The 21981-nt window shown below is 43.8% G+C and overlaps 1 protein-coding gene across 7 annotated transcripts in view; it reads left to right on the top strand.

Moving 5' to 3' along the window:
* NKTR (natural killer cell triggering receptor) overlaps positions 1 to 21773 on the top strand; it is a 76186-nt gene extending 54413 nt beyond the window's left edge. For all 7 annotated transcript variants that reach the window (XM_034759837.1, XM_034759836.1, XM_034759835.1 and 4 more), the window contains 6 exons: positions 2003 to 2148; positions 10176 to 13142; positions 14200 to 14295; positions 14963 to 15022; positions 15695 to 15796; positions 19144 to 21773. In XM_034759837.1, the coding sequence (XP_034615728.1) occupies positions 2003 to 2148; positions 10176 to 13142; positions 14200 to 14295; positions 14963 to 15022; positions 15695 to 15796; positions 19144 to 19222 (3450 nt within the window). In that variant the 3' untranslated portion in view covers positions 19223 to 21773. The remainder of the gene's footprint in view (positions 1 to 2002; positions 2149 to 10175; positions 13143 to 14199; positions 14296 to 14962; positions 15023 to 15694; positions 15797 to 19143) is intronic.
* Positions 21774 to 21981: the final 208 nt, after the last annotated feature.

Below are 21981 nucleotides of genomic sequence, written 5' to 3'. Positions count from 1 at the left end.
CTGAGAGTTCTAAGGAAACTGAGGCAAAACTCAGATTATGATAGCCCCAGCATGGGCAAGGCAGTTCTTGTATTCAGATCTGAGGAATCCTTTAACACAGCATCCCCCATCCCCACCCTGCTGACCCTGCCTGATATAGTCTTGCAGAGCAATAGCGTCTTAGACCCAGCTTCATTACATCTGACAGCCTGGATCCTGGCTGCATGACACACACCAAAAGAAGCTGTTCAGTTGAGGTTTGGAATATTCTGCTCCAAAGCAGGAAACCTTCAACCAGAGAGACTTAGAAAACCTCTTCCATTTAGCTTTGTATCTGGGCATCTCAGCACCAGCTTCTTCCATTGTCATGAACAATTTCAGCAGTGGTTGGACTGTTTATTAGCCCTGAAACAATCTGGGCTTTTCTCAGGTCCATAAGGGTCCATTTATCAGCAGCATTCTCCTATCCAGGGCAATGCACTTTTTTCCCCAGCTCTGGAGTTCCCTCTATCAAGGGACCTTAGTATTAGCAGAGCTGATGGGTTCTCCCTTTGAACCCATAGCAATCTATTCCCTATGCCACCTCTCACTGGAGATGCCTTTTTAGTAACCATTTCATCATTTTGCAGGGTAGGGAAGATTCAGGTCCTCATACAGTATTTCATAAGGACGGGGTTACTCTTAGACCTCTGCTCAAGATTGTCTCAGAGTTCCAAATAAACCACTCCATTCACCTCCCAGTTTTCTTTCCCAAGTCTCACTTAACGATGGGAGAAGCTAAACTTCACACAGAAAGGGCACTGTCTCTTTACATTGACAAGATAAAATCGTTCAGGAGCACTGCCCAGACTATTTGTGGCCTTTGCTGATAGAGTTAAGGAGCAATCTATATACATTCATGTTATCTAAGGAGTTCTCCAGTTGTATAAGGACATGTTATGAGTTAGTCAGATTCAATCTAGCTAGCCATATTGGAGCTCATTGCACTAGAGCTCAGGCTATCTGACAAATGGCCCTACATCTGTAATTTGTAGAATAGCTACATGGAGCTTGGTCCGCATATTTACAAGACACTATTCCTTAATAGAGGCTTCCAGATTGGATGCTCATTTTGGAAGCGATGTACTGCAGTCAAATTTAAATAGGACTTTTACCACTCTCCTCCAAGCAGACGGACAACTGCTTTGTTAGTGAAATACATGTAGACTCAAAGAAGAAAGGTTTGTTATCCTGCAGTAACTGTGGTTCTTCGAGATGTGTTGTCTGCATGGATTCTGCAACCTTCCCGCCTTCTCCGCTCTTATGGAATCCTACTGCTCTGGGGTTCTGTTTTGGCAAAGGAACTGAGACAGTTGGATTCGCTTAATCCATTATGCCGTCAGATGGGGGCCCTAAAGTGAATACTGCTGATCAATACTGCGAACAGCTCTCATGCACGTGAGACACATGTCCACATGGGTTCTACTTTTGGTGCGCAACATACCTTGAACTACACTTACTGTAGGGTAAGTAATTGTTCTCTATGGGCTTGATGCAGAGATTATTGGGTGAGGTTGTTTGTCCTTTGTTATTGAGGAGGTGAGACTAAGGCCATGTCTACGCTGCTTCGATGATGCAGCGGGGGTCTAGACCCACTAAATCGACCGCAGAGTGCTCTCCGGTCAATTCCAGTACTCCACCGGAACAAGAAGATTAAGGTAGGTTAAGGGTCGAGCATCTCCCGTCGATGCAGCACGATGTAGACACTGCAGTAAGTTGACCTAGGCTACGTTGACTCCAGCTACTTTATTCATGTAACTGGAGTAGCACAATGTAGGTTGACTTACCGCAGTAGTGTAGACGAGGCCTAAATGATCACTATGGTCTCTTGTGGCCTTAAAATCTATGAATTTATGGATGAGACTCCTGACTTTGCTTGTGTTATTGAGACCAGCTGAATGATACTTTTGCCTCAGTTCTCTCCTATTGGGTACTTCGTTTCCTTTTTGCTCTTTTGTTTAAGCCTGCTTTTGTACTCTTCCAGCGATACCACACACCACCTCGATCACGATCCTGTTCTGAATCTGATGATGATGAGAGCAGTGAAACCCCTCCTCATTGGAAAGAGGAGATGCAGAGGTTAAGAACGTACAGACCACCCAGTGGGGAGAAGTGGAGTAAAGGAGATAAGTAAGATCTTTACTACAAATTTTAAACGGGTTATATATGTTACTTGTCTTCACGTTCAGAATAATAAAAATAGAAAAGACTTGTTCCATAACCTTTCCGTATTGTTACTATGCCACAGTCTCGCTTGGAAGCACAGTGAAAATGAAATGTATCAATCTTGTAAACAGTCCTTATACAGTTATAAATGTTTCAACAGAAGCAGCTCTATCAAGAAATTCTAATGACTTGGTAACTGTGGTATGAATTTTGTTATATCATCAGAGTATATGTATAGTCCAGTTTTCTGCATTTATGTATCTGATGGTTCTTCTTCAAGTGCTTGCTCATATCGATTCCAATTAGGTGTGCGCACGCCGCATGTACAATCGTCGGAAGATTTTTACTCTAGCAACCCTCAGTGGGTCATCTGAGGCGCCCCCTGGAGCGGCGCCTTTATGGCGCCGGATATATTCCCCGGCCGACCCAGAACCCCCTCAGTTTCTTCTTACCGCCTGTGACGATCATTGGAACTGTGGACCATAGCTTAGCTGATCTCCACCCTCCCTAGCATTCGCTTTAGTACCTGTTAATAGTTTCTGATTAGTTGTTAATAGTTGGTTATAGTTGTGAATTACTTAGTATAGTTAGAGTTAGTTTAATCAGTGGGGGATAAGGGGGTCTTCTCCCCTATCCCGATGCCCAGGCCTGGGTCTCCAGGCTTCAAACCCTGCTTAGCTTGCCAGAGGCCGATGCCAACGGGAGACCCCCATGACTCTTGCCTAAGGTGTCTGGGGGAATCCCATCAAGCAGACAAGTGCCGCATTTGCAAAGTCTTCAAGCCGAGGACCAGGAAGGAGTGGGACTTTAGACTGAAGCAGCTCCTTATGGAGGCGGCACTTAGTCCGGTCCCTTCCTCCACGTGCCAAAACTCGGCACGGTCGTCCTCGGTGCGGAGTGCCCCTGCAACACCGCCTGGTCCGGCAGCACGTTCAGACTTTAACAAAGACTCACGGTGCCAGATCTCCCCGGCACCTCCACCACCATGGCACAGGTCTCTATCTCCGAGCCAGAAGAAGAAGCAGCCCAAGCAGGTGCCGGCCACTTCTGATTTGTCGGTGCGACAGACGCTGACATTTCCCGTACCGCAGTTGGAGCCATGTCCATTGCCAGAGCGCGTAGGACAAATATTGGCTCCTGTACCGTCGACTCCAGCACCGCAAGGGCCGTCGAGTCCAGTGCACGTAAGCTCCCAGGGGTACACTGTGGTCAAGCTGAGACTATCCTCCACACCGGAGACCTTTTCAACGGCACGGGACTTGATCATGCTCACAGAGCCGACTCCTCTGCAACCGGCAGCACCTCCGGCACGGACGGTGCTGTTGAAGGGAAAGCCGTCCCTCATCTGACCACTGTCGCCAAGTGAAGAAGGACGACGCTGGTCCCGGTCCCGAGCTTTTTCCCGGCATCCATCACGGTGTTGCTCGAAGTCCCAGCATCGTTCTCGGCGCCGGTCGTACTTGCGATGCCGCTCCGGCTCACGGAGATCCGAGTTGCGCTACAGCTGGTACCGATCGGACTCCCGGTACCAGTCAGAGCAGCACTAGACACGGAGCCGATCCTGACGCCAATCTCACCGGAGGTCGCCATTGAGATCCATATCAGGCTCCCGGTACCAATACGACTGCAGGCACCGATCGACGTCTCGGTACCATTCTGCCTCACGGCACTGGTCCCCGGCACCATGGCACGGTACAGCACCGGGGTACTCGGCACTGGCGCGTACAGCACCACCTTGGCCATCTCGCTCCGCCTCTGCGTCGTCACACTCACAAGGTGGCTACCACGCCCAGGACCAGGGAGAGGGTGGTACAGGCCAGTGGCTAGAAGAAGGCCAGGACCCGGGCCACGAACCCCCACAGTGGTCCTTTTGGACCCCCTGGGCATACCATCAGGCCCAGGGGGCTCCTTCGGGAGCTTCCCATTCCGCCCCTTTGGAGCCCCGAGTACCGGAGGTCACTGTGTCTCCCTTCCCACCCCCGGGAGGCTTGGAGGCGACTGCTCCAGCGCCAATGCAGGACCACGCTCCTAGCCTGATAGATCTTGAGCATTAAGATTCTCCACAAGAGGACCTCGCGCAGGATCCCTTAGTCCTGGGGGTATCTTCCTCATCCTCGCCCGATGAGGCAGTGGCAGGGACTACAGTTTCAGGTCCTCCTCCTATGGACCTCCGTGCTCACCAGGAACTACTCCACAGAGTGGCGTGCAATATGAACCTCCAGGTAGAGGAGGTGGTGGAGGTAGAGGACCCTGTGGTGGACATTCTGTCCGCAGAGGCACCGTCCGGAGTTGCCCTCCCCGTCATACGAACCATACAGGCCAATGCCAAGACAATCTGGCAAGACAATGGACAGGAGTCCAGAGAGGAATTTGGGGCTATAGTAGAGGAGGGCAAAAAGGTGGCCAGAACCTCCCTACAAGCCTCTCTGGATGCGGCAGACTCGGCAGCTAGGACCCTGGCCTCGGGCGTAGCCATGTGCCGCATCTCATGGCTGCAGGTCTCTGGCTTACCACCAGAGTTACAGCAGACCCTCCAGAACCCATTCTTTGATGGCCAGGGCCTATTCTCCGAGAAGACAGGCTCAAGGCTGCAGAGTCTGAAGGACTCGAGAATTATCATGCGCTCTCTGGGAATGCATACCCCAGTAACACAGAGAAGGCCCTTCAGACCACAGTCTCGGAGGTCGTACCCTCCTCCTCGGCCGAGATAGGACTTCTTTAGAAGACGCGGCCGAGGTGGTAAAAGGAAACAAACTGGATACCAAGCCAGCCAAGCCCAGGGCCCTCCCAAGCCATCGGCAGGGCCTAAGCAGAACTTTTGAAGGTGCGCCCAAGGACGGAGCACCAGTCTTCAGGATCCCTCCCCGCCTTTCCAAAATCGTCTCTCCCATTTCCTCCATGCGTGGTCCTACATAACATCAGACCGTTGGGTCCTACGCACGGTGGAAAGAGGATACTCCCTCCAATTTGCTTTCTCCCCCCCCCTTCCCTGTCACTCTTCAGGGACACTTCTCACGAGCACCTCCTTCTATAGGAGGTCCAATCACTCCTGGCTTTGGGAGCAATAGAGGAGGTTCCGGGAGAGTCAAAGGGCAAGGGCTTTTATTCCTGATAGTTCCTAATCCCCAAGGCCAAGGGTGGGCTTTGGCCCATCTTGGATTTACATGGACTCAACAAATTTATGGTAAAGTTGAAGTTCCGCATGGTCTCACTAGGGACCATTATTCCTTCCCTAGATCCTGGAGACTGGTACGCCGCCCTCGACATGAAGGACGCGTACTTCCACATTGCGATCTACCCAGCGCACAAATGCTTCCTTCGCTTTATGGTCAATCAACAGCACTTTCAATTCACTGTCCTTCCTTTCGGCCTATCCACGGCCCCCAAGGTGTTTACCAAATGCATGGCTGTGATGGCGGCCTCCCTTCGTCGACAACGGGTCCAAGTGTTCCCATATCTCGACGACTGGCTTGTTCGGGGTCGCTCCAGGGATCAGGTGCAGTCTCATGTTCAGCTCACCATGAACATGTTCAATCGGCTGGGCCTCCGGCTCAATGTCACGAAATCCACTCTGGTACCAACCTAGAGGATAGAATTCATAGGAGCAGTATTAGACTCAGGCCTGGCCCGGGCAATTCTGCCGGAAGCACGCTTCCAATCCCTGGTGAACATCGTCCACAGCCTGCAAAGCTTCCCAACCTCAACCATGAAAACATGCCTATGCCTCCTGGGACACATGGCCTCTTGCACGTTTGTGACCAGGCATGCCAGGCTGCGACTACGTCCACTCCAAGCCTGGCTATCAACAGTATACCACCCCGGTCAGGACAGCTTGAGCACAGTGGTTATCATCCCGCCAGGGGTATTAACCTCTCTAGGCTGGCGGCTGGACCCCAAATCAGTGTGCGAAGGGGTGTCATTTCATGCCCTGCAGCCCTCCGTGTCCCTAGTCACGGATGCGTCATCCCTGGGATGGGGAGCCCACCTCGGGAACCTCCGTACGCAGGGGATATGGTTGGCAGGAGAGTTATCCCTGCACATCAGCATACGGGAACTCAGAGCAGTGCGCCTGGCGTGTCTAGCATTCCAAGAGCGCATTCAAGGCCGTTGTGTTGCAGTCCTCACAGACAACACTATGGCCATGTTTTACATCAATAAGCAAGGGGAAGCCTGGTCATCTCCCCTCTGTCAGGAGGCCACTCGTCTGTGGGAATTCTGCATAGCCCACTCGATCCATCTGGTGGCGTCGTTTCTCCCATGGGTCCAGAACACCTTAGCGGTCCACCTCAGCAGATCATTCCAGGCTCATGAGTGGTCGGTTTGCCCAGACGTCATCCACTCTGTCTTCCTGAAGTGGGGCTTTCCCCTGATAGACCTATTCGCCTCTCGCAAGAATCGGAAATGCCAGGTGTTCTGCTCTCTCCAAGGGCGCTCTCCGGGTTCCCTGTCGGACGCCTTCCTAATTCAGTGGAAGGATCACCTGTGCTATGCCTTGCCTCCATTCCCGCTAGTCCACAGAGTCCTAATCAAGCTGCTCAGGGACAGAGCCCGTCTGATTCTGGTCGCCCCAGCATTGCCCAGACAGCCCTGATATACCACTCTCCTAGAGCTGTCGGTGGACACCCCGATTCCACTCCTGCTGTGGCCAGACCTGATCACTCAAGATCACGGTCGACTCTGTCATCCCAACCTGCAATCTCTCCACCTCACAGCGTGGATGCTGCATGGCTAAATCAGTCTGAGCTGTGCTGTTCTCACTTGGTCCAGCAGAACCTTTTGGGAAGCAGGAGTCCTCTACCAGGTCCACATACTTAGCCAAGTGGAAGCGGTTTTCCTGCTGGTGTGCCCGGAATCATACAATCCCCCCTATTGGCGTCAGTACCTATCATCTTGGACTACCTCCTGTCCTTAAAGCAGCAGGACTTGGCAATATCTTCCATCAGGGTGCACCTGGCAGCTATTTCGGCTTTCCACCCAGGCGAGAATGGGTGCTCGGTCTTCTCCAATTCCACGGTCAGCAGATTTCTCAAGGGGTTGGAGCTCCTGTTCCCACGAATTCGACAACCAGTCCCTATGTGGGATCTTAACCTGGTCCTATCCAGACTCATGGGTGCCCCGTTCGAGCCGATGGCCACCTGCTTGCCCCTGTACCTTTCCTGGAAGACAGCCTTCCTCGTAGCTATCACCTTGGCGAGGCACATGTCTGAGCTCAGGGCACTCACATTGGAACCACCGTATACGGTGTTCCACAAGGACAAGGTACAGCTGCGACCCCACTCAGCCTTCCTCCCTAAGGTGGCTTCTGCTTTCCATGTCAACCAGGACATATTCCTCCTTGTCTTCTACCTGAGGCCGCACACCTCTCTACGGGAGCAACAGCTGCACTCCCTAGACGTTCGCAGGGCCCTGGCCTTCTACATTGAGCGAACGAAACCCTTCAGGAAAACTGTTGCTGTGGCAGACTGGATGAAGGGCCTTCCAGTCTCCTCCCAGCGCATCTCGTCCTGGATCACATCTTGCATCCATGCGTGCTATGACTTGGCTGGTGCCCCATCTACGCACCTTACCGCCCACTCCACGCGGGCTCAGGCTTCATCCTCTGCTTTCCTGACGGTACAAGTTCTTACATACAGCACCACTGCCATATTTTATCTGAAGAAGCAGGGAGATGCAAGATCGTCCCAACTGTGCCAGGAAGCAATCCTATGGAATTTATGCATTCATCATGTTTCCCTGGAGGACTTTCACCATCCAGGATTAAGAAACACACTTGCAGATTCCTTCAGCAGGGTTTTCATAGACCAACACAAGTGGTCAATCAGGAAGGACGTTCTCCTCCAGATTTTTCACCAGTAACACATTTGTTTGGAACCAACCTGAACAACAAGTGCACGAGATTTTGCTCCAGGATGGGCTGCAACCCAGATTCCATCACAGATTCTGTTTTTTCCATGGTCCAGTTGTCTTCTATATGCATTCCCTTCAATGCCTCTCATTCCAAGAGTATTCAGAAAACTGAAAAGTAACTTCAATCTTGATGCACCGGCATGTCCAAGATAGTATTGGTTCACAGTCCTTCATCAGCTCTCTGTTCGACCTCCGTTAACTTTGCCTCTGGTTGAGGATCTGTTGTCTCAGAACCAAGGTAAGTCTCTACATCCAAACCTCCAATCTCTCGATCTCATGACATGGATGATCTCTGGTTGAATTCTCATGAGAAATTGTGCTCTCGAGAGGTTCAGACCATCTTTGAACAGCAAAAAGGAACCCACTAGAGCCACATATGCAGGAAAGTGGAAGAGGTTTTTGATTTGGGCACAATCTTAACATTTATCGCCCCTTCACACAGAGGCTACATATGTACTGGAGTATCTGTTGCCCCAAAATGGTCAGACTTTCAGTTAGTTCTGTGAGAGTTCACCTGCTTCTATTTCTGCGCTACATCCACCAGTAGATGGGTTTTCCATTTTCTCTCACCCTCTCGTTCCTAATTTTTTGAAAGATCTACTCAATGTTTACTCTCCTATGTCTGATCCTGTACCTATATGAGATCTCAGTCTAGTCCTCTCCAAATTCAATAGACTCCCCCCTTCCCCCCCCCCTTTTTGAGGCTGTGGCTACAACCTCATTACCGTTACTGTGTATGAAAGTGGCCTTTCTGGTGGCAGTCACATCTGCTAAGAGGGTTGCAGAACATCACAATTTTCTTGTTGATCCTCCTTTCATGGATTTCCATTAAGACAGTTTCCTTTAGATCACACCCTAAGGTAGTGTCAGCTTTCCATCTGAGTCAATCTATTAATTTGACGGTGTTTTTCCTGAAACCTTTCCTCTGAAGCTGAGAAAACACTTCATACATTGGATGTTCATAGAGTTTTGGTGTTCTACTTGGACTTCACTAGAGTTCTCCCAAGCTTTTCGTAGCTTATGCTGAGCAAGTTAAGGGTCAGTCAGTGAATCGCTCATTGGATTTTTGACTGCATTAAGCTCTACTGCAATCTTGCTGAAGTCTCTCCTCCACCAAGAGTAACTTCACTCCATGTCCACTTCATCAACATTTATGACCGATGTTGCATTTGCTGATGGCTGCAAGGCAGTAATGTGATTGTCTGTACATACTTTTTGCGCTCATTACACCATCTCTCAAGCGTCTCGTGACAATGCCAACGTTGGCAAGTCAGTGTTACAATCTCTGTTCAGATGATCTGAAGTCCCTCCACCTGTAAGGGAACTGCTTATGCGTCACCAGTAGTGGAATATATATGTGCACAATCACACAAAAGAGAAAAAAGTTGTTCTTTGAGATGTGTTGTGCACGTATACATTCCAGGACCCTCCCACTTTCTCTGCTACTTTGGACATTATATACAACAATGCAAAGGAATAGAGAGGGAGGCAGTAGCCATACCTGCTTTATGCCCTCACCTCAGAGCACGAGGAAAGCAGCGCACATGCGCCAACTGGTGGTACTCCTCACAAAAGTCTGACTCCAGTGCACGGGGTGCACAAACACCTGCAGTGTATATGGATACAATACATTTCAAAGAACAACAGTTACTGTACTGGTAAGCTACCAGATGTTGTGTTTTTTTTTGGTTGGTTTTTTTTTTTTTGGATGGTGAGATTGTGCAGTATATAAGCCAATCACATCATTTAGCTTATCTGCATGCTGTAAAACTAATATTTTAACTGATATTGATAGCTATTATCTCCAAGATGAGAAGTATCTGTCTAATAACTTCATAATTAAAGCCATTTCATATCTGAAAGGGAATTTTTTGTTATAGTATAATAGGCTTTTTTAAAGATATATATGTACCCTTGTGACAGAAGGCCTTATATATTACCAAATATAGCATTTTCCTGTATCTAGTTTCATTCAGCTCTCTGGAGAACCAATTGTATTGATATTCTATATTGGATGTAGAAAATAAGCAAACTAATTTTAAGGAATTTCCTTTAATGTGTACTTTTTTTTTTTTTTTTTTAAGGTTGAGTGACCCATGTTCAAGCAGATGGGATGAAAGAAGTTTGTCCCAGCGATCAAGATCTTGGTCACATAATGGCTATTCTGATCTCAGTACTCTGAGGTATACCAGCCACCACAAAAAGCACCGAAAAGAGAAAAAGAAGACAAAACACAAAAAGAAAGCCAAAAAGCAAAAGCATTTCAAGAAACATAAACAAACTAAAAAAAAGAGAACCTCACCCTCATCAGAGGTAGAATCCTCTCGTTCTTCTATCAGGAGGACAAAGTCATCTCGGGATCGTGAGAGGAAGTCTCCTTCTTCCTCATTATCTTCTAGACACTCATCCAGAAGAGACTGGTCTAAATCTGACAAAGATGACCAGAGTTCATCAACTCTATCAAGCAGAGATTCTCGATCATATTACAGGTCCAGGTGTAGATCCAGATCTAGATCTAGATCAAGATCTTATTCCAGAAGGAGTTCTAGATCAAGAACAGCCTCTAAATTGTCTCATTCTCGAAGCAGATCAAGATCTAGCACTAACTCCAGGCATCACAGGACAGTTTCAAATTCACCACGAACTACTAAAGCAGAATTGAATGAAAATAAGCCAAATAAGACTGAACCTGTAAGAGCAGCAATACCACAGAGTGATAAAGTTGTTGTAGTACAACCTGTTGTAGCTGAAAATATTCCGGTTATATCGTTAAGTGACAGTCCTCCACCTTCCAGGTGGAAACCTGGACAAAAGCCCTGGAAACCGTCCTATGAGCGAATTCAGGAAATGAAAGCTAAAACAACCCATTTAATGCCTACCCAAAGTAACTACAATTTAACAAATATTAAAGAGGTTAATACTTCCTCCTCCTCCTCCCGTAAGCGACAAAAGAGTTCAGATAGTGATCGAAGTGGTTATTCAAGGTCTCGTAGTGAGAGAAGTTCAGATAGTTGGCTAAGATCAAGGAGCAGGTCTTCTCGAAGCAGATCCTACTCTAGATCTTATACAAGATCAAGGAGTCCATCTAGTTCAAGATCAAGATCTCGGTCAACTGGCAGATCTCAATCACCAAATAGATACCGCAGTGATCAGTCAGGTTATAGCGGGTCATCATCTTATTACTCTCTTAGTGATGACGATAGACATGGAAGCAAAAGGAAATCTGAATCCAGTGAGCAAAATTTCCAATCATTGAAGAAAAGGCAAGAGAGTAGCTCTGAAAGTAGCACAGTTGTCAGGAAGAGTAAAACCTGTGATGAGTCTTCTCAAGGACGAAAAGAGAGTGAGAGAAGATCATCTTTAGACTTTTCTACAGATAGTGAGCATTCTGTTAAAATACAGCCAGTCCAGGAGAAAGAAGGACATTCTCAACCAGAAGGAGACAACCAGAAAGAGAATAAAAACAATTTGACTGCTGACAGAAGTGACGAGAAATCCAAGTCTGAATGGGACAGTGACCATTCAAAAACGAAATCTTTGAGGGAGAAAACTTCTGAACAGCATAGAAGTGGTGCAAAGACAAAAAGAAAGACTTACTCAGGCAGTAAATGGGACTCGGAATCAAATTCAGAAAGAGGAGAGACTAGAAACGGTAGAGAAGATTCTAGGCCCTCATCCAGTAAAGAGGAAGGTGAGGCCACATCAGGATCTGATACAGAGCTCAGTCTTACCAAAAGCAGGGTGAAAACTAAATCAAATTCTTCAGAAGGTTTTCTGGATTCTTCTGATCATACTTGGAAAACAAGCAAGCAACAGTCCTCCTCTTCTGCATCTGAGAATTCCCACTCCAGTTTGGCAAATATTAAAGGAAAGTCAAAAAAACACAAACATGGGTCCAAAAAGAACCTCAAAAAATCACATTCCAAAAAAGCCAAAGAGAAATCAAAGGAGAAAAAAGAGAAGAAGCATAAGGTTCAGAAACAAAAAGAGCTTTTTCACTGGCAGCCTCCACTGGAGTTTGGGGAGGAGGAAGATGAGGACATGAATGAAAAGCCTGTTACCAGAGATGATAAAAAACAAAAGCAACTTACCAGGGACAGTAAAGATAAAAACCAACAAGCTTATGAAAACAACAAAATGTGCAAAGATAAAACTGGAAATGGTGAAAAGTCTTGTGAAGATGAGAACCTCTCAAGTAGGAACACTACGTGCAATACATCACCAGAGCATAGTCACTTTAGTAAAGACAACAGTGAGCACAGCTGTTCAGCCAGTACATTAAATCCAGAAATAAATGTGGCTACTTCAAAGAAAGGTATTAAACATATTGAAGAAAGTAAACAAAATGGATCAGAGGATGTTATGCAGACAGATGATAACATGGAGATTTGTACTCCAGATCATAACTCTCCTGGGAAGGTGGTTGTGGACATTTTGTCTCCTGTCATCCTGAGTGCTAAATCTCAGACTTTAAATATTAATGCAAACAAAGATTTACAGAATGAGAACCCTGGACCAGACACAGCCAAACAAGGAAACCGTATTAAACAATTGATCAATGTTAAAGAAGTCAAAACAATAGAAATACAAGACAGTAGCTCCGTCACCATGGTCGCTACTGTGGAAAACACTTTGAAAACTGAAATAACTGAAAATGTACAAAGCAGTATGATAGATAATAAATGGAAACCTTTACAAGGTGTAGGTAATCTACAATCTGCTACTACTAGTAGTGCTGCAGAAGTTACAAACAGTACTTCAGCACCTGATTCTAAGCCACAAGGTTTAAGAATAGAAATAAAAAGTAAAAATAAAGTCAGGCCAGGATCTCTGTTTGATGAAGTTAGAAAGACAGCACGGTTAAATCGGAGACCAAGGAACCAGGAGAGTTCAAGTGATGAACAGTCTCCTCCAAGTAGAGATGACAACAGCCAATCCAGGAGTCTAAGTAGGTCACGAAGTAAATCTGAATCTAAATCCAGACATAGAACAAGATCTCTATCCTACAGTCACTCAAGAAGTCGATCACGAAGTTCCACTTACTCATATAGGTTAGTAATTTGTTATGTAATCTCTGTTTTAGTAATCTACAGTTTTACTTAAACAGTAAGCAAATAAATGAATTTGAAATAGAAGTGCAAGTTCTGTGTTGACAGGATCTCTCATTTTCCAGCAGTAATGTGCTAACTAGAAACTAGCAATATATCTCTTCACTAACTAGTTGCAAGAAAGCACTTTATTTTTCAAGTTTATCTTGAAGTGTTAATTCTGTTTCCGTCACTGTTCATTTTAATTATATTTCAGTATAGTAACTCCTCACTTAACATTGTAGTTATGTTCCTGAAAAATGCAACTTTAAGTGAAACAATGTTAAACGAATCCAGTTGTCCCATAAGATTTAATGTAAATGCGGGGGATTAGGTTCCAAGGAAATTTGGGGTGGGGGCAGACAAAAGGAATTATACTGTATACTGTACAGTATTGTGCTGTACTGTATTGTGGTTGGGAAGGTGCCCCTGGCTTATCCCACACAGGCACAGCCTGCTGCAGGCAAGGACGCTAGGAAGCATCTTTGCAGCTACAGGAGCAGCTTCCCCAGAGAACAGGTTCGGATTTTGCTGGGAATGCTCCAGACCCGCCTCTTCCCGTCCCTGCTCCACTCCAGGCCCACCTCTTCCCCTGCTCCACCTCCTCTCTGGAGCACGCCACATTTTCCCCCCCACCCCCAAGTCCTAAGTGCCGCTAAACAGTTGTTTGGCAGCGCTTAGGATTTTGGGGGGGGGAGGGGAGGGAGGAGTGGAGACACGGGGCTTCCCCACTCCTGCCTCTCCCTCCCAGAAAGTCCTAAGAGCCACCAAACAGCTGGGGAAGCACTGGGAGGAGGAGGCGGAGAAGCGGAACTTGTGCAATGCTCCCTTGTAAAGTCGCTGCTCTTCCACAGAATCTTACAAGCAGGCAGACAAACGACGTTATAAGGGAGCATTGCACAACTTTAAACGAGCATGTTCCCTAATTGAGCAGGGACGTAACATTGAAACAACGTTAACTGAGACAACGTTAAATGAGGAGTTACTGTATATGCTTTTCAAAGTTGTTTATCAATTATAGATCAAGAAGCTATACAAGAAGCCGAAGCAGAGGATGGTACAGTAGAGATCGGTCAAGAAGTCGAAGTAGATCTTACCACAGTTATAAGAGTCATAGGTAAGGATACGATTTTGTCAGGGTGGTCACAGAAGTCATGGATTCTGTGACTTTAATGGATGTCAGTGACTTCTTCAGCTGGAGCATTTCTCAGGGCCCTCCATCCCCCTCGCCCCCAGGGGTCTGGAGTAGCATGGCTGGAGTGGCTTTCAGCTCTTTGCCCCCCTTCTAGAGTCTCAGGGCTGAAGCGGCTCTCAGCCCCTCCCCTCCACCCCCTGCAGTGGGGCTTGGACTGTCTGTCCCCCACCCACCGACAGGTCACGCACAGGCTTCTGTGAATTTTTGTTTATTGCCCATGACCTGTCCGTGACTTTGAAAAATTCCCATGACAAAATCTTAACCTTAATCATAGGTAAGTTTCTATGATTGAGATAAGAATACCCTGAGTATGTGTTACAAATCAGACACATCCTAGTAAGTTACATTAGTTTTTTTGATGTTGAGTTGTAGCTATGCAAGTGCATCCTGGAAGCAATCTACTCTGAAATATGTATACTTTTTAAGAATAGAAACAGACTTTTGTAACTGCTTATTTTTGAAGAATAATTACGTTAAATGTCATGCAGTGTGGACAAGGAATATCAAGAAAGTCACTTAGAATTTTTTTCTAATCCAGTCCTTGGTCCAAATTTAATGATTAAAATGTATTTCTTTGATTGTGTCACAGTCGAACCTATAGTAGAAGTCGATCCAGAAGCAGTTCATATGATCATCACAGTCGATCCAGGTATGGATTATGATACTACACGAACACTGGGAACAAAGTAATTTTTATAATGAGCAACTATGTTAAGACAGTGATATTGTTCAAAGTACATACAGCTTTATAGTAAGCCAAAATATTGCAAACTTACCTTTCTGAAATTAAATCAGATTGCTCTTTTCCTCTTTTAAAACAATTAGAGTATCCAGATATCAGTCATGGGCATGGTATTAGGCCCTGAAGAGAATTGAATTGATTGGTGCCCTTTACTGCTGCTTTCTACTCTTTGTCCTCCGTTTTAAATCTCCCCAAATTTTTCTGCTGTTTATTTTACAAGAGTATGGTCAAGGAGGGAAGTCAAGGCTTGATATTCTTGATACTTTGTGCAAAATTTGTCGACAGATTTGTAAATTTTTTTTATTTTATTTAAAAATACATTGTTATTTTTAAAAGTAAACCACTTATTTGGGTAAACCGCTGCATTGTGAAGAAACTTTATACTCTTCCTGATAAACATTTTATTACATTTACAATTATTTTGGCTTATTTGCCAAATCCTTCAAGTAATAGGAATATAGCAACAAAAATCTTTCCTTATATAAATGTCTTTACAAGAAACATCCAAAATTCTAATTTTTATCATTTTAGAAAAGAACTTTCCAAAATCTTCAATGATTTTTTTCCCTGTTATAATAGGTCATATACTTATGATAGTTACTATAGCAGAAGTCGTAGTCGAAGTAGAAGTCAGAGGAGCGACAGCTACCGCAGATCTCGAAGTTATGACAGACGATCCAGGTATGAATTTTTCAGTGCCACAATTTCAAAAACTTAACTGTACACAATTAATTTCCTTAGGTGCTTTACTGGAAGTTTATAAGGAACAACATTTCAATAGATGCAGTCCTTTTTTCAAGTATAAAATGTACTGTTACTAGCAAATTTGTTTAATGGTAAATTAAGAACCAGAAATATAAAGAGTTAACACAAACACACGCAATCCGTACTTCAAAAATTCCAAAGGAAAGAGGAGGGCAGAGGGATTTGAGAGGAGAGAGACATCATCGTACTATTCTATGTAATCCATTGTGTGTACGTGTGCATATGTTCATCTCTACACATGCATATACAATTTTTTTTAAAATCTGTCATTTAGTTCCCATTGGCTAAATCAGGAATAGTAATTGCTGAATTTAAATTTGACCATGCTTGTGCTTAAATGCCATGGGTATAAAGGACTGAAAACTACCCTAAGTGTCCAGATTCTACTGGATGGTAGATCCTTTTTAGCTAGACCTCAATGTCTAATACAAAAAAATGGTGAAAGGAAGATGAAAAATAACTATGCTAACAGGAATGACAATCGAAATGATGCTTCCTACAATGTAATTACAGCTACAATTAAAGTAACTCTAAGTGTAATTACATTTACACTTCTATGGACTTTGGCTCCATTCTTCACAGTCCAATTGCTGTTAAAGGTGACATTCCTAGCACGTTTTTAAAAAAGAATCGTTGTCTACAAGCCTAGTGCATTGCTGGTATTGCTGTCTGTACAGTGTGGTCCAGGCTATAAATTTGGGACTATATATCACCCTCAGTCCACAATGGAATTCCTTCAGATGTCTGTGGGAGGCTTGCACAAAGATCAAGGGTGGAATATGATCTTTCAGGAGTAAGTTAAGTTAAGTTTTAGTTGTTCTCTCAACCAGCATCACTCGGTGGAAAAATGTGCCAGTGTTTAGCAACATCACTGTTTCTGCCCTTTTTTTCTTCCTTCTCCAGTCTCCTTTCTTTTTCATTCCCCAATTTTCTTGTTTCCTCTAGATTTCTCTCCTTGTAACAATTCCATTTTTAGCCTGTGGAAATCACTCCCACCCCTTCCCATCCCATCCACTGGTGACATAGGGCTTGTCTACACCGTGCAGTAACACACATCAGTGAGGTGTGAATTCTAACATTCACCAATGTGCTGCATGCTAACTGGCCTGTGTAGACCCTGCTGGTGTGCACTCAGTTTCCTGGTGTGCACTAGAGAACTTTTAGTGCGCACCAACAGGGTCTATGTCAGTCAGTTAGTGCACAACACTAGAATTGACACCCCCACACTGGTGTGCATTACCACACTGTGTAGGCATGCCCATAAAGTTAAGTTTCATTATGCATTAATGTTGACATCCTCATGAGGATAATGGAGGGTGGGAAGTAGACCCCTCTGAATAATTGTTTCAGGCTGCCTGCAAACATCAGGAAGACAGCATTGGATCAGGGTACACTTATTTGCATTTGGAAGGTTTTCTTCACAGCCAAAAGGACCAAAAAAGAACATGAAGCGAGCTGCATCCTGGCCATTGGCCAAGTATTCAACACTTCTGGTTTATACATCCAGGAAGTGCCTATGCTCATTTTGATATGCTGATATTTCCAAAATCTAGCTTTATCATTTCAGGGGGCCCAGTCTTGCAAACCCCTTCTAAGGGTTTTGCAGGATTAGGCCCTTGGAGAAAACATAAGTAAAACAGCTCTAAGGATCCATTCAAAAAGACACTGCCTATTCAGCCTGTGCTAGCTCACTGAACTCAAGCAAAACAAAATCTATTTTTTGGTTCTGCTTCCAAAATTTAGTTACTGTGGGTGATATCCTGGCCACACTGAAGTTAATGGCAAATGCCCTGTTGACCTCACTGCAAACTCTGGAAATTTAGCAACATTTTGGATGTAACAAATAGGCTTTGAAATGATGAAGCTCTATTAAAATGATCACATTTTCAATGGAATCATAGAACCATAGAAGATTAGGGTTGGAAGAGACCTCAGGAGGTCATCTAGTCCAACCCCCTGCTCAAAGCAGGACCAACCCCAACTAAATCATCCCAGCCAGGGCTTTGTCAAGCTGGGCCTTAAAAACCTCTCAGGATGGAGATTCCACCACCTCCCTAGATAACCCATTGCAGTGCTTCACTACCCTCCTAGTGAAATAGTTTTTCCTAATATTCAACCTAGACCTCCCCCACTGCAACTTGAGACCATTGCTCCTTGTTCTGTCATCTGCCACCACTGAGAACAGCCTAGTTCCATCTTCTTTGGAACCCCCCTTCAGATAGTTGAAGGCTGCTATCAAATCCCCACTCACTCTTGTTTTCTGCAGATTAAATAAACCCAGTTCCCTCAGCCTCTCCTCATAAGTCATGTGTCCCAGCCCCCTAATCATTTTTGTTGCCCTCTGCTGGACTTTCTCCAATTTGTCCACATCCTTTCTGTAGTGGGGTCTCAAAACTGGACGCAGTACTCCAGATGTGGCCTCACGAGTGCGAATAGAGGGGAATAATCACTTCCCTCGATCTACTGGCAGTGCTCCTACTAATGCAGCCCAATTAGCCATTAGCCTTCTTGGCAACAAGGGCACACTGTTGACTCTCATCCAGCTTCTCGTCCACTATTATCCCGAGGTCCTTTTCTGCAGAACTGCCGCTTAGCCTATCAGTCCCCAGCCTGTAACAGTGCATGGGATCCTTCTGTCTTAATCCCTGTCCTCCAGCATATCTACCTCTCCTCCCAGCTTAGTGTCATCAGCAAACTTGCTGAGGGTGCAATCCATCCCATCATCCAGATCATTAATGAAGATGTTAAACAAAACCGGCCCCAGGACCGACCCCTGGGGCACTCCTCTTGATACTGGCTGCCAACTAAACATCGAGCTGTTGATCACTACCTGTTGAGCCCGACGATCTAGCCAGGTTTCTGTCCACTTTATACTTCATTCATCCAATCCATACTTTTTTAACTTGCTGGCAAGAATACTGTGGGAGACCATATTAAAAGCTTTGCTCAAGTCAAGATGTATCACATCCACTGCTTTCCCCATATCCACAGAGCCAGTTACTTCATCATAGAAGGCAATCAGGTTGGTCAGCCATGACTTGCCCTTGGTGAATCCATGTTGACTGTTCCTGATCACCTTCCTCTCCTCCAAGTGCTTCAAAATGGATATATATTGTGTTCCTGTAGAAGTTTCCACAGATTTTTTTCCTTTCACCTACACTCCTTTCCTAAAATTTGGATTAACCCAGTTTTGAACTTGAAACAAAAAGATAGAAATCTGATTTGTAAGGAGTTTTAATCTTCTTTTTTTTTTTAAATTGTAGGTCTTATGGTTCTGACAGTGAAAGTGATCGCAGTTATTCTAACAACCGAAGCCCCAGTGAAAGCAGCCGATCTAGCTGAAAATGTCTTCTCAGCAATGTAGATTGTATTTAGTAATTCTATGTAAATGTTGTAATACCTTTGTTCTGTCAGTGTCACAAGTGAAAGTGAAGGATGTTTACTGAGTGAGGTATTAGCAGTGGGTTCATTTGACTGGCTGCATTGACAAATGGACATTTTGAGCACAACTCAGCTAAGGTTTTGGGTTTTTTCCCTTATGCCAAATGCTACTGTAACAAACTATGAAGATTAACTTTATTTGATCAAATCACATTTTCCAAGCCATGAAATTACATTGATGTACATTTGCTGGTATTCCTTTTCTGGGTGCAGCAATCTGTACTGTCTCAAAGTGTCCATATAAATACCGGAGGGCTCTCAGCCTATTATTTTGAAATAAATGCTGATAACTATAAAACTTTGAAGAAAAATATTTGTAAAGGCTGCCATCTGTATATTTTATTAAAATGCTTATTTTTAAATGCTGGCCATCAGTTCAGTGGTGTCTTGTACATACTTCTTATAAACATAGATCTGATTAACAGTAGCAAGGTGATGAAAACAGACTGCCACACTGTCTTAACACTCAACCCCTTTGTACCTTGATATTGCAAAGGTATGAGGAAAAGGGTGAGATATTGTATACCATGCAGATTGTAATAATTAGGCACAATGTGCAAAGAAAAGGGTGATGAATCAGAGTTGATTCTTAATATCCGATTTGTTGCCTAGAACTTTAATGTTTTTAAGTGATTTTCTTTGTGATAATTAGCCCAATGTTCAAGACCCCAGAAAAAAAATTGCTTCTAGGCAGTCCTATTTCAATTCATGCCGCTGTGCGTGGAACACATCAGTTTGTCTTTGAAGTTGAACATTATAAATCTTTGAGTCACATTATAAGTCCATGAAAATAGACATGAAAAGTAGTTTTGACAGAATAAATCATAATGGCCCATTCCAAAATGTTTGTAGGTAAAACATTGTCTTCTAAGTTAGGATGTATCCCTTCTGTCTTAGGGAGATGTCATTGTGCAGTTATTGGACTATTTATTAATCTGTAATATGGCATTGCTATAAAAGTGATATGCTTAATAAAAAGTATCCACAGTACTTTGGAAGTTTAATACCAAAAGCGAGTCCACATTATGGACACATGGTTTGCAAAAGTTGTGTTGAATAATTTTTTGCAAAACTCTGATTCAACTGATTTAAAATTACTTGTAAATAAATACATTTTTCATTGTTTAAGCATTTGTATACTAAGAAATGATTTTTTTATTTAAATGGCAGTAATAAACTCCTGAAATCTGGGTTTATAATGGAAAAGCTGACTAATATAGCTTTAGCGGTGCTAATGAGTACTGCAATGTACTATAATAGCTTGCTTTACTAACGTTCTGTAATATTTTGAGATTGTTTACTTTTCTCAAATGTTTTGCAACAGTGAAAATTATTTTTATTTTTTTTTTGTATCAGGAGCTTTGAAGTGTAAAAAGTTGTCAATTTTTTTCTTAGTTAATTCAATAATTTTTGATAGCATTAAATTACTTAAAAATTAGTCTTTAGGTGCTCAACTGAAACATGCAAAGGAAATTCAAAAAGAAGGTTGAAAATGTAATGTCATACTCCACTTACCCTCTGTGCATAGATAAGAGGGGGCAATTAGTTTGCAAGGTCCTGGGATACCTAGAACTGAACTAATTGAGATATGAATATCCAGCTTTCAAACATAGGTCCAAATCAGGTTCTTAATTCCAAAAGTTAGGATTAAACCCTTCTAACTCTTATGGTAGCTTTAAAAGAAAAAGCACACCCATAATCTTTTAAATCCATATTTTGTAAGTTCTTGAAATATACATTCAACTGAAGCTATAAATAGTGGTGTTCTAGCAGGTCATGCAGGTTTACAGAAATTTTTCTAATAAAGTTGCAACCTGCTAATCAGAATCATGAATGGATATGTCCTTGCTAACTCAAAACAACTACAATGTTATTTGGTGCAGATCCATAATTTTAAATGCAAAAGTAAGTGAATATTTCACCTGGTTTGCAAGGGATTAATCCATATTAAAGTTTTACTATTTTGAGTACTAAACATGAAATAAGGCATCCAAAATCTTCAACACTGCCGTATCACATGGGGTAAAACAAAAAGTGTTCCCAGGCTATAACTTTGTTGTGTTTCAGGCTAGGGTTGACTTTTAAAGCTAGAAAAACTGGGTGCAATAGAAATACTGTCAACTAATAATTATACCAGTCGAAAGCATACTGCTAGAATGTTCTATTTTTATGGTTCACATCAGCAATTGTCAGCTTTATAAAGGGATTCACGCTGTATTTAGGACTCTGTATTACGTCGAATTGTCCTAATAGAAAATGCACTATTGAGCGTTTTTATAATGTTCTGTTTACTTACTGCAAATTTGTTATTCAGAAGCAGGTGGTGGTTAAAAATGTCAATGGAATTTTTGTACATATATGCAAACACTGATTTCTTTACATTTGAAAAAATTCCTCTAGTACTTAATAGGGGAACTTAAAGAAATTAAAAGTATACTTCAAGTTCTATATCCATCTGTGTGGTTGTTTTTTTTTTTTTCTCTAAAAGACTACAAGTTGTCTTTTCTCTTCCTGACCAATATAGGAAAGGATTCCTACATCTGTATAGTGAATTTACATAATAGCTGCGTGAGGAACAAATATTTTGAAAAGGTTTGAAGCAAGGAAGTGGTCTGACACCAAATCAAGATATGTAAAAGGTGTATATTCTTTGTGAAAGA

This window comes from Trachemys scripta, chromosome 2 (genome assembly GCF_013100865.1).
Source record: "Trachemys scripta elegans isolate TJP31775 chromosome 2, CAS_Tse_1.0, whole genome shotgun sequence".
In the NCBI taxonomy this organism is placed as follows: Eukaryota; Metazoa; Chordata; order Testudines; family Emydidae; genus Trachemys; species Trachemys scripta.
This window is presented reverse-complemented; position numbering and strand designations above follow the sequence as displayed.